This window comes from Musa acuminata, chromosome BXJ1-8, assembly GCF_036884655.1.
Source record: "Musa acuminata AAA Group cultivar baxijiao chromosome BXJ1-8, Cavendish_Baxijiao_AAA, whole genome shotgun sequence".
Taxonomy (NCBI): domain Eukaryota; kingdom Viridiplantae; phylum Streptophyta; class Magnoliopsida; order Zingiberales; family Musaceae; genus Musa; species Musa acuminata.
This window is the reverse complement of record NC_088334.1, coordinates 50,877,501-50,890,300: the sequence shown is the minus strand read 5'-3', so window position 1 is coordinate 50,890,300 and position 12,800 is coordinate 50,877,501. Positions and strand designations below refer to the sequence as shown.

The following is a 12,800-nucleotide window of genomic DNA, read 5'->3' as shown; positions in this document are numbered from 1 at the left end:
TGGAAGGCAACGATCCCTATGTGGATCAAACCCTAGGAGGCAGCGAGGGTCGCGGCAAGGATCGACGGGGGCTGCAGCAACAGAGGAAGCTCTGTTTTTGCAACCGTTGCAACGAGGGCTGAGGCAACCGACGGCTGCGGCTGCCGACCTTCTCCTTCTTTCTATTTTTTTTTTTTTTGAGATGATGATAACTACAGCGAGAACAACGAGAACGCCGAGGATCGCTGCTCTGATACCAAATGCTAAGACCCTAAAATCTTATCGTAAAATGCTCTGATACCAAATGATAAGAACCCTAAGGTTTTATCGTAAAAGAAATGGAAGAAAAGGAGGCCGATCCCTTCGAAGTGATCATCCCCTTTTCTTCCATTTCTTCCATTTCTTTTACGATAAAACCTTAGGGTTCTTATCAGGCAATCATGTGGCTCTAAACAAGACATATTTGTATATTTATTGGCTATTATAGATAGTGAAAGAAGCTTTCTTCTATTCTCCCACATCCTGAGAGACTTATGAATGTAGGGACCTAGGTATATAAAGAGATCTAATGGATCGATTTAGCCCTTGCAAATGGGTAAGCTCCTTGCATATGTATGTATATTGATTATGAATATGTCTCTTAGAAATGGAACAAAATCTGTAATACTGTGCCGTCTGATTTGATACAGGTGGTAGGTATGGGTGATATTTACTGGTTCAACGGTTATCAGTACCCGGATCAGGTATGATGGGATGCTTGTACCGGATCTGTACCGGGTGGTTCAGGGCCTTACCACTTGGTGCACCTAGTACAGGGTCGGTACCATTCACATAGGATCAGTTGCATTTGGTACACAAGACTGTACGGCACACAGTCTCTTGTTTTCGTTTTTAAACCTCTTTTAGATTTTTTTGAGTAGGCTCTATGTCATACAGTTTCTTTTTTTGATTTTTTTTGCAACTTTTTTAGATTTTTTTTGAAACTTGATATGTACTGACATGCCGAGTGTGGATGCACCCGTATAATACAGTATTGGTCCGAGTCCTGACCCAGACAGTGCTGGTACATGAAATTGCAAACCTTGATTTGAAGACCCCTACCTAGAAATGGATGGATAAGGGAAAAGTGAGCCTTCCACCCTTTTGAGTCGATTCTCTTCTTTCTTGTATACAGTCCTTTTCTTAATCATACTTTTGTTCTCTCACCATTTTGCATAGATGACTTGGCCTCTTGTTGGATCCCACTTTCCACCTATATAAATATCAATCTGAGTAAGGATTTTAATTCAGTAATGGGCCTTATGCAGGTCACAATCTAAACCAATGTGGTACACAAAGGAGAAAGGGAGAGGGGAGACATGCTTCTTGTTCTCCTATTCATCTTTCTCTTGTTCTCCTACTCATCTACTCTAGTATTAATGTATTTGAGGCCCTTGAATAGCTACCATGACAAGTGATTTTTTATGTGGTCATGTGAGGGTAAACACAACTTTGGACAACTTGACTATGGACATCGTGACTTGTTTGAAAGCTAACTAATTGATTGATATCATAATAAATTTCAACCCTTTTGCTTCGATTTACTTGTGGTTTAATAAATCTAGTGATGTATAATCTGATTTAAGGTGATTTCTGTCCTAGTCCTCGCTTGGACAAATTAGTAATGGCCATATTGGACTGTGTATCATGGGACTTAATTCTTGGATATTAATATGATTTATAGGGTTAATTCCACTTGAAAGACGAGCTTTGCAAATTTCTACATGAGCTCAAGTTTGAGAGGAGAAATTTTCTTTTGACCATTCTTCAAAAATAAATTGTTAAATATTCTCATTGAGTCAATCCCTGTTCCAAATTAACATGCTTTTATCGAGTCAAGTCTTAATTGATGGAGTCATTTCTTCATTTTATCCCTATCTCAAAAGGCTTATATCCTTCTGATTAGATTAACCACATAATTACAGTGCGAAACACCTCCAACACAGTGCGGAAACATAAATAATAGGAAAAAATAGCATGGAACTAAAAATGTTAAGGAAAAGAAAAGATGGCAGGAAAACTGGGAAGAAGCAAAAAAACTGAAGAATTGAAAAGTGATAATGAATGAAGAGGGAAAAAGTTAGAAAGAAAATTGAGAAAATGAACAGGAAACCAGAAAAGCACCAACGAGTAATATGTGGAACAAATTAACAAAATGAAAGTCAAAACAATGAACATTAAAGGGAAACATAAATGGAGGAAAGCATAAAAGAATTATAAATGTGAATAAAAAGAAAAGAAGGCTTGTAAAGTGGGAAGAAGCAAAACAATGAAGAATTGAAAAGTGAGAATGAACAGGAAACCAGAAAAGGGCCAAAGAGTAATATGTGAAGTAAATTGAAAAAAATGAAAGTCAGAACCATGAAAACAAATGACAATACAAAAATGAAATAAAAAGGAAAGTTAAGAAGTCACAGAACCAAGGTTCCTTAAAAATGAACAAGGTTCATGGACTTCTCTAATACATAAGATGGAAATGATTATAGTATAGGTTCCACTAAAAGTCTGAGATGTCTGCAATAACAAAGAGCTAGATTGGCCCTATTTCAATCATGCTAATTGCTAAGATAATGGGATGATTATCATCCTAGTGAAATCTATAGGTTCCTGAAGGAGTATTACTTCCAGGTCCGTAGGCCTGGGCCTTGTCTCAAGTTTGCTGAATGATATGCAGTTGAGTTTGGACCCTATCAATAAGTTTGGATCACTAATTTGAAGTTTTAAATATCGGTAAGAGATCAACAAGAACTGGTTGAGGTTGATCAGTTAGGTTTGGACTAGTATTATTCTGCCCATTTATTCAGATAACCAGTAATTTGTAGCTTTGGCTGCAGGAAGTCTGGGTCTTAAACAATACTTCATGTAGATGAACCTCCATTACTTCTTTCAATTAAAGTAGCTGTCAGCCAACCTGCCTTTTGGCTAAAAAATTGCATGTCTGTTGTTTTTCTTTAATGTCCTTCGAAACGTAGAACATCTCATGAATGCCACAGAATCTATTTCAATCTTGCTATCTTGCTATTTCCTATTTCACTTGTTAAGAATTTTTGAAATTCCAAGATTTCTACTTTCAACTATTGAAATAAATTTCATTAGGTCTTTAACAAAAGATAATACTTCAGTCAGCTATATTTTTCTTCAAATTGGATTAGTATAGACAAGAAATATAAGGTTAAAACAGTGTCAGCTAGAGACTGCTATTAGGTCATCTTATTATACTCACTTTGTGCATGATGCTAAACAAATGATTTGCTACCTGATTACTTTTACATATGCATTTCTGCCCTCATTGTCCAACTTAGGTTGTGTGTTTTCTGAAGAGAACTCTGGAAGTCTCATCTTGACTTATAGTTGTTACTTTTCAAGTAGTTACATGTAATTGATCAGCATGTGTTTTGTAGGTGGAAACAGCTGAGGGATCTGAGCCATTGTTATCATTACTTGCGCCGCTTGGCATGGGTGAACATCATGGTTATTGGAGAGCACCCCCGAGTATGTCCACTGTTGAAATTTCAGTTGTTCTTGGAAGTCTATCAGATATTTCAGGGGTTGCCTTGGTTATTAGCTCTTGTGGTTACACAACATCTGACTGTCCTACAGTAAGATCTAACTGCTTTTCTTTTGCTTACAAGACCTTTTAGAACTATTTACCATATCTGGATGACATTTATGAGTATATTCCCTGGTATTTTTGCTTATGACTTACCTGATACCGCCTAACATCATTACATAATGTTTACAGCATAGTATATTTCATATCAATTAAACACTTGGCATGGATTGATTTGAATGGGATTCCAATAAAATGCAATTGCCACTATTTGGAACACACTGATTCACTGCTTCAGGTTTCTTAAATCCTAAGTTATTTAATCACAAGAGTCTCAAAAAAATTGAATTAGTGTTTTTTAACCATTTGAACTTATTTTTAAATAAACCTAGTATTTTATTCTATGTTACACTACAAAAATGTCTATCAGAAGCTAAACTTTGTTTGGTTGAACTGTAAAACATCAACTTGTATAGACCAATGGTTAAGACTAGAAAGAGCACCATCAACTTCCTCATCTGTTAGTCTATGGACACGACAAATATCCATTATCCTATTACATTAACTGAGAGGATGATGTGTGTGGTCAGGGAGAAACATGTAGAAGTGGTGTGAGAAGCTATTGACAGATTGCAAATTGCATATATTTTGGCAATTTCCATGTGGAAATATGGTAACTTGATGGTTAATATTAGGCAGAATATTGTAAGAAGATGATAAATGAACTATTTTTGGTGTTCTGATCTATTATACATGTTATGCTCTTCTGTAGAAATTCATATGCAAATAACTATTTCTGGTTAGGTGAAAAGATTTTGCCACCACTTGGGCAATTTTTGTCCTGTTCTCATGTAAAATCATTGTTAGGAATTGTAAGTATCTGTCACACAAAAATGCTTCTTGTTTATGGTTAATTTTATATGTAAAAAGGACAAGATATGACTGTTAGCTACTCAATTAAAGTACAATACCATGTTTGACTGGTACCATGATGTAACTTTGAGTATGGTTTTTGAACATCCTTGTAAAAGAAGCTTCAGAGGGAGAGTAACTAACCTTTTTAGACTTTAATGAGTTTTATCTTTCTTTTTTTGCTTTAGGTTTTCATTTCTACAAAACTGGTAATTATAAAATATTATGCTTCTTGAGTCAAGTATCACACTTTGGTATCTATTATGATGACCCTTTTTCTTAATTACAGTTTGTAATCATTTACTAAAATATGTTTTATCTTTATTGTTCTTAGAGATAAAGATGACTGTAATGTGAAATCTTGCTTTTCTGGTGATAATAAAAGTCACATATTAGAGTGATAAATTAGAAAAGAATTCAAATGATAACTACCATTATAGGAAATGTGGTATTTAATATATTTTTAAGTGTTTGCATATGTCAATAGTGGTTGTATTGGTCATTTAGTCAATTAAAGACAAGACTATGCTTGAGTTCATGAAAATTGATTTGTTTTTACTTTTTACTACTATATGGATCTTGTTTTGTGCAGTATTGAAGTATGGCTCGAACCACGTCTCGAAGCAGTCTTGTGCAGTTCACCCATTCTCTTTTTTATATATATTTTTTCTTTTTTCTTGAAGAAATTGCTGTTTCATATTTTATTCGTCCTTGCATATTTACCTTCTTTTTGTTAAATATTTCACTAACAAGTTCGGTGAACCTCCAGGTTCAGATTTGGGCAAGCAATACAATACACACAGATAAGCGCTCTTCAATGGGAATATGGGATTTAAAATCACTAATATCATCATCTCCACAACTTTATGGTCCTGAAAAGCTTAGTAGTGAGAAGGAGATCCCAAGACATGTGAAATTTGAGTTTCGCAATCCTGTTCGGTGCCGTATTGTCTGGATAAAATTGACTCTCCCACAAAGTGAGTCCAGCTCTGTTAACACTGAAGAAGAGTACAATCTTTTTTCGTTTGATGAAAATTTCACTTACAAGCCGAAACTCCCAGCTTCTGATGGTATTGTCAATAATAATCGATGCATACATGCAAAGCGGCTTATAGTCTTTGGAAAGTCTTTGAAAAAGGAGGTGGATCAGGATGCATCTTTACAGGTCCCTGAGATGATGAAAATTAGAAGTTTCTTAGAGAGATCTCCACAACTGAGTCGGTTTAGAGTATGCTCCTTGTTCCTTTTTTGACTGATAAAAGTAGATTAGTACTTCATAGCTCCACAATTGCTAAATACATTGCTGATTACAGCTCCTTTTATCTCTGTAGGTGCCTATTGAAGCTGAAAGGTTAAAAGATAATGACCTTGCGCTTGAGCAATTTCTGTCACCAAGTGTCCCTGTATTAGCTGGTTTCCGGATTGATGCTTTTAATGTCATAAGACCACGAACCACCCATTCACCTTTTCCTAAGTTGGATATTTGGGATTGCTCAACTTTTATGGAGGACAGGTACATACTGCCAGCAGTGCTATACATCCAGGTGTCTGTTGTTCAGGTAATCACTGTATCTTGTAGTAAGCACTTTTTGTCAAATTTTGTAGCTAAGTTCTTGTTTCTGGTGTTTTCTTAAGTTGTCAGCTATTTTAACTCTCTCTGATATAGTTTATCAATGAAGACTGCCTCTGTTATCTGTTTTCTTGTCTTTGGTTGCTAAATTGAATTTACTTGGCCTTCTATTCGGTGTATAGCAAGCATGATTAGTACTCTCTTGTTTATTGTCTCTTTGAACAAGATAGATACAGCTACCAGGTGTCACCATTGTTTGTGTTTCTAGATTGGTGGGAAGGCTTTGGACCAGGATGTTGATGTCAAGACCAACTGCAATAACAGTCAGTATTGTTCAAGTCAGTCATAGCGGTAGTGATATGAGAAATTCAGATGATTGCTTCAGTTAGAGACATAACATAAATATCTATAGAGCAAGATATTAAATTCGATGGAAAGGCAAAAAAAGAAAGAAATCTGGTAGACAGTCCAAATCTCATAATTATAACCTGTCGAGTCTATCTTCCCCAGAGTTTGAAAAGCAGCTCATTTCTTCATTTAATTTCTATAGCCCAGAAAACAAAATTCTTATGATGTTATGACTATTTCAGAATTGCAAAGCAGATTCAAAATAATTTGGAATTAGAATTGTATGATAAACCTCAATATGTGCCAAATTGCCACTGTCCGTCCCATGAAGCCTTAAGCAATGAATCTGTCAGGCATCCTGAAGGATCAGGGTTCTTCAAGACTTGTCTGCAGCTAGGAATCAGATTACATACTTAAATGATGGTTGATGTGATGATCACCACATCCTTATGCAGTATACAACTTTTGTTCGGATTTCATTTTCAGCCCACCTACTTGAAAAATCTATGAAATTTCTGGTACAATATAAAATAGCTTTTTCTTAATATTATTATATGTTGGTATTCTGACAATGTGTTTCTCTAGAAGTTGAAAACATGGAGAATGATGTATAGAGCATCTTTTACAACTTGTTAGGTATCAATACTAAAACTCTACCACTTTCTGCAGGAATCAAGAAAGTCTGTTGTGGTGGGGGAATATCGCCTTCCGGAAGTTAAATCTGGCACAGCTCTTTACTTTGATTTTCCACGCCCGTTACAGGCTCAAGTCATCGTTTTCAAACTACTTGGAGATGTCACTGCCTTCGCTGATGATATAGCTGAACAAGACAACACAAGCCTTCGAACACTACCATCAGCTTCAGGCTTGTCTTTATCAAATAGAATTAAGTTGTATTACTATGCAGATCCATATGAGCTCGGAAAATTAGCGAGTTTATCTGCAATTTAGTTGCATTTCATGTAGATAAGGACACCAAATGACATCCCATTTTCAAGCTAAGTTGATTTGGCTTCTTGTAGAGTGAAAAACCAATAATTACGTAAGATATACAGCTGAGGCTTTTTTTATTGCTCAACTTCTGTTCCTGCAGCACTACATCTGAGAGAATAGTGCCTGCAGTTTGGATCTTTTAAGGTAGCAAGAGCAGAGCACGCAGCTGCAATAAGCTTTACCAAATAGCAAGATTTAAGCATGTACATCCAAACATGCTTCCTTCACAAATATCATATCATTTTGTCTTGTAAGGTACTACAACCAAGTTTATGATTCGGTGCAGTTGACATTATACTTTGACAAATGACTTGAGGAAAATAATGTAGAATCAGCTGAAGTTTAGTCTCAATATTTCCCACAAGAATAAAATCCTAGATACACTTTACTTGAAGCTTCATCCCATAAATTCTTAAACATATTAGCTAGTAACTGGTAAATACTTTGGTTTGGGATCAAATCTAGTTTTCTATGGTGCATATACTTCGTAATAAAAGAAAATGACATATTTAATTCATAAGTGGATATCATGAATGGTTGCGTGGCAAGTAATAAAGCTTTCAATCCTCTTTTGAGGATCCGCGGAGTATAATACTTTTGGTGTCTCCTTTTACCACCGGACTCTTCGATGCGATTGCTGTTTCGGATCGGATATGCAATCCATCTCTGTATGATAACAAAAATATATCACATAAATTTATTATAAATGATGTTTCAAGTGAATATACATAATATGAAGGCTGGATTGAACGTGAAGAAGAATGGTAGCTTGATGTTGTTTTTGGGAACCGCTGCGTCCAACCCACTGTAAACTAAAACGGTGATCGCCCCGCCACTTGTTTCTCTCTTTTTCCGGTCGAAGGTTTCCACCCGCGGCAATTCAATTCTACGAACACCTTGTCTACGTTGACTCTTTATATATTTGATCCTCTCGTTCAGAACACGCGCGATGGTTTCAATCCTCCTCCTCCTCCCAACTGATTCGCGGTAGCAGTAGCCGGAGCTCCAATGGGAAAGGCAGAGGGCTCCTCCTCCGGCGATGGCGGCAACGCGAAGAGCCACCGGATATGCGCCTGGGCGGCCGTTGTCGCCCTGGTCGCCGTCGCCCTCGCAATCGCCGCAGGCTCCAGAAACGCCCCCGAGATCCCTGACTCCGCCACCGGCAACAAGTCTTGTGAGTGCCTCCCGGTAGGTTTCCTGCTTAAAGGTTTGATTTGGCTTGATGGGATTTGTTCCATGGGGGCTGATATCGGTGTGAGACGACGACATCGTAGGGATCCAGGAGCTACACGGGCTTGGTGGAGGACTGCTGCTGCGACTACGAAACGGCGGATTCGCTGAACGAGCAAGTGCTGCATCCGATACTCCAGGAGCTTGTGAAAACTCCCTTTTTCCGTTATTTTAAGGTACTCCGGTGGAATTCGTTCCTTCCTAGTCTTTTTTTTGTTTCTTAGGCTTCTTTTCTTGTGTGCTTGTATATTTATATATCCAATCGGATCACTTCGAAACCTCGTTAGGATTAATGCCCATGGCAGCAACAAATCTCTCTCTCTCTCTCTCTCTCTCTCTCTCTAACAGCTTTAAGATGTGGTAGTGAACTCTACTTTATGAAATGTTAGTGTTGATTTATAAAGAACACGTGCTAGTGAAATTACATGACAATTTCTATTGCTACTTTATGAGATATTAGTGAAGATTTATAAAGAACACCATCTATTATACTTATTAGAACTAAAACATTATGGACTCCTCATTGTGCTCTCTATTAATAGTAGGGGTTGGAACCTACACGAGCATATATTCCCTTTCTCACTGCGTGACATAGTCTTCCTTGGTCGGTGCTCTAGGTATTCAATTCACATTCCTTGCCAATGTCCTAATGTTTCCTCTAAAAGTTTCCACGGTTTATTGCATGCTATATTTTTCTTCTTCGAGTTAAACTCATCTATCTTGACATTCTTTAGTCAGAATCATTATCCAATGTGTTGTATTAGTTAAACTCATCTATCTTGACATTCTTTAGTCAGAATCCTCTAAACATTTTGCTTTTTGGTTGAGGGACAGTAGAATGTTTCCAGCCACCAGTAGGCGCAGTTATATATTCAACTGACCTCTCTTGTTTATGAGGCTATTCAGGCTATTCTCTTTACTCTCCCTTCTGTGCTTTCTACTACTTCTTATCCATTTGTATTAGTTGTGTGCCTTCAATTTTCTAATATAGCCTTACTATGATTGTATTTAGTATATTTCATGACATTCTTAGCTGTAAACTCCTAAAGCTTTTTGCCTTGTCCTAGAGTTTATTGATTTGATCTCTGATATAGTTATGGACTTCTAAGGCTGATCCTTTTGGTCATTTGTTGAGTAACTATTAATTAATAAATGTCTTTGATTACATCAATATTGTTCAACTGCATAATTTTCTCATTTAATGAACGTACTATCCCTAATTTGAGGAAAAATTTTGCAATGTGCTTTTATAGGTTGCCTAACCAATGTGCAGCTTCCGTCATCTTCTTACTTTGCATGCATTGTTTGAATAACACCATGATTTACTTGTTTGTACAAAAATAAATTGGTATCTAGTACAAATTCCATATCTTGATCTGTCCAGTCACTCTGTTATTTCCTATCGTGGCAGATATACTCAATTTTGGACTTGTTTGCACAACCTTTTGTATCTTCTTTTTTCTTATACCAAAATTTATGAGAAAAGTTTGGTAGTTGCTTAACATTTAAGAAACTATTGAGTTCATTTTACTGGTTAACAACAGAATTCATGATGTTGTTATTAACTATTTTGATTATTTGAATGAATAAATTAGATTCCTATTTATTGAACTTAATCTAAGATTTGGAGGAATTCGTTTTTCAACCAAAGCCCTGCCAAATATTCTGTCTTGACTGATATGCTTTCGTATATTTCTGGTTTCCTGCATCAATCGGTCTATATGTCCACCATTTTCTTCCCTTATGGAAATTCATTGTTATGCTTTTATAGTTATATGTTTCACATGCTTAGAGCTCTTCAAGTTTTTGCAACGTGAATCTTGTTTCTCAGAAACTGTTCTATTGTTGATTTGCTAGGTAAAATTGTGGTGTGATTGCCCATTCTGGCCAGATGATGGGATGTGCCATCTTCGGGATTGTTCTGTCTGTGAGTGTCAAGAAAGCGAGTTTCCAGAGCCGTTTAAGAAATCCTCCGGTGTGCTTTCTGCTGATGATGTGATTTGTCAGGAGGGAAAACCACAAGCTGCTGTGGATAGGACTCTTGATGACAAAATTTTTAATGGGTGGATTGAGATTGACAATCCCTGGACTTATGATGATGAGACTGATAATAGTACCCTCCAGCTCTGATTTACTATTAGATTCATTTTGTGTTTTTCGGTTGCTTTTCTTCCCAATTGTATTTGATTTTGCAAACTAGAAATTTATCGATGCATTTCATTTTCTTGCAGCTGCAATGACATATGTCAATCTCCAACTGAACCCGGAGAGGTACACTGGTTATGCGGGTCCATCAGCTCAAAGGATATGGGCTGCTGTTTACCAGGAAAATTGCCCACAATGTTAGTTATTTTGGTTGTTTATTTCCTTCTTATCCATACTTTTGTAATATTGTCTTGTTGTTTTTAACACCATGATTATGAGCATGCTCTGTCTAATTTTTATTACTAGAGTACTCTTTTTCATAATTGTTTCCTGTATCTCCATCCTTGTTAGTTTCTTGGTTATGGGGATAGCACAACTTAATAATTTTATGTATCTGAATAAACTATCAAGAAATAGACCATGCTTTGTACATAACATGTGAATTTATAGTATTTTTCATCAAACAAGTTTATTGACTGAGTTTGTGGTTTTTTTTTCTCACTTCAATCCAAATTTTATCTTGTATGACTGTGACATTGCTTGGTTGGGTACATAATGAAAGAAATCTCGTGTTGTACTACTACTATCTTTGTTATCTTGAACTTTATCCTTTTCAGATCCTTCTGAAGATCTGTGTCATGAAAAGAAGGTGATGTACAAATTGATCTCCGGGCTGCATTCCTCAATTTCAGTTCACATAGCTTCTGATTATCTCCTTGATGCATTTACCAATTTGGTAATTTTTTTCTGCACACTCCCTTGAGCTACCTGACTTTTTTTTTGATGTGCTTTTCATTAGTGATAATCTCAGGTGTACTTTCTTCTGAATGAATGCAGTGGGGGCAAAACCTGGAGTTGCTTTATGATCGAGTGTGGAAGCACCCAGATCGTGTCAGGAATTTATATTTTGTCTATCTCTTTGTTCTGAGGGCAGTGACAAAGGTAACCCATTCCAATCCCGCTAGTATAGTGGAATTAAATTCTCCATTTGCAGAAAGATAATTAATGTTTATGATATTTCTATATTTCTATCATCCTTAACTTTTATATCAAGTTTTGACCATAAGATTTAGTTTCAGACATGTGAAACATTGCTTAGTGCTTCTCAGACATGATATTATGGTTCATGATCATAATTTAATCTTCCAGGATATTGGAACAATAAAGAAAGTTTTACTTGAGGTTCCCCTTTTGTCAATATCAATGTATAAGCATGTGAGCTTTCACTCAGTGCCTCAAACATTATTTTCTTATAAAATTTCCTCCTTGGCCTTAAACAAATAGGATCACAGTGTGTTTAAAGTCTTGACAGCCATGGCCACTATAGAATGTCAGGAGGTTTAGGTCTATGCAGCCTTAGCCTCATGTGCAGTAAAATACTGTTTTCATGACTTGATTTGCTACCACTGTACCAAGGCTCACTCACTAGTAGGTGGGATGTGCATGCTGCAAAATAAAAATGGTCTACTGATGGAAGGAACTAATTTTTCGTGGTGTTGTTATTAGTAAGAAACATAGTCTTGATTTATTATCTCGAATTTTGCTATAGCACTAAATATTTGGGTTATATATGACGATGTAAATCCTGGTATTGACAATGTTTTATAGCAGTCATGCAATTATAACGCAAACAACCTTCTGCCTTGCCTAACAAAATGCAGAACTTTTTATTTGATTCAATTTGTCATTAAGTAAGACGTTTCTATGCAAGTAACCTTCTGTCTTCCCTAACAATATGCACAAACTTTCAGTTGATTTAATCTATCATCAACAAAGTGGGATCCTTTCCCTTCGCTGTGGTAACTGTACTGAATCCTTCTTTTTTCCCTTTGTTTTCCACTGTACTGTTGCCTCTTCCCAATCCTCTTGATATTTAACCCAAAAAGATTTTTGAATATATTAAAGTGGTTCTTCATCTACTTATTTGACATGATATTTTTCATTCCTTATTATATAGATCGTGGATTAATGTGGCATGCCATGCTAGCGGATAACTGACATGGGATTTCATGCCAGTCAGCAAGATTTTCTGTG

General features: G+C 36.4%; 2 protein-coding genes across 2 annotated transcripts in view; both read left to right on the top strand.

Annotated features, from left to right (window-relative positions):
• Positions 1 to 7,468, top strand: part of LOC103995746 (probable phosphoinositide phosphatase SAC9) — a 28,794-nt gene extending 21,326 nt beyond the window's left edge. Inside the window, exons 10-13 of the mRNA XM_009416427.3 lie at positions 3,420 to 3,617; positions 5,250 to 5,708; positions 5,812 to 6,039; positions 7,068 to 7,468. Of these exons, the coding sequence (XP_009414702.2) occupies positions 3,420 to 3,617; positions 5,250 to 5,708; positions 5,812 to 6,039; positions 7,068 to 7,349 (1,167 nt within the window). The 3' untranslated portion in view covers positions 7,350 to 7,468. The remainder of the gene's footprint in view (positions 1 to 3,419; positions 3,618 to 5,249; positions 5,709 to 5,811; positions 6,040 to 7,067) is intronic.
• Positions 7,469 to 8,156: 688 nt separating this feature from the next.
• Positions 8,157 to 12,800, top strand: part of LOC135588671 (endoplasmic reticulum oxidoreductin-1-like) — a 6,543-nt gene continuing 1,899 nt past the window's right edge. The window contains exons 1-7 of the mRNA XM_065080902.1: positions 8,157 to 8,211; positions 8,331 to 8,579; positions 8,666 to 8,797; positions 10,479 to 10,734; positions 10,853 to 10,963; positions 11,384 to 11,502; positions 11,604 to 11,708. Coding sequence (XP_064936974.1) covers positions 8,400 to 8,579; positions 8,666 to 8,797; positions 10,479 to 10,734; positions 10,853 to 10,963; positions 11,384 to 11,502; positions 11,604 to 11,708 — 903 coding nt within the window. The 5' untranslated portion in view covers positions 8,157 to 8,211; positions 8,331 to 8,399. The remainder of the gene's footprint in view (positions 8,212 to 8,330; positions 8,580 to 8,665; positions 8,798 to 10,478; positions 10,735 to 10,852; positions 10,964 to 11,383; positions 11,503 to 11,603; positions 11,709 to 12,800) is intronic.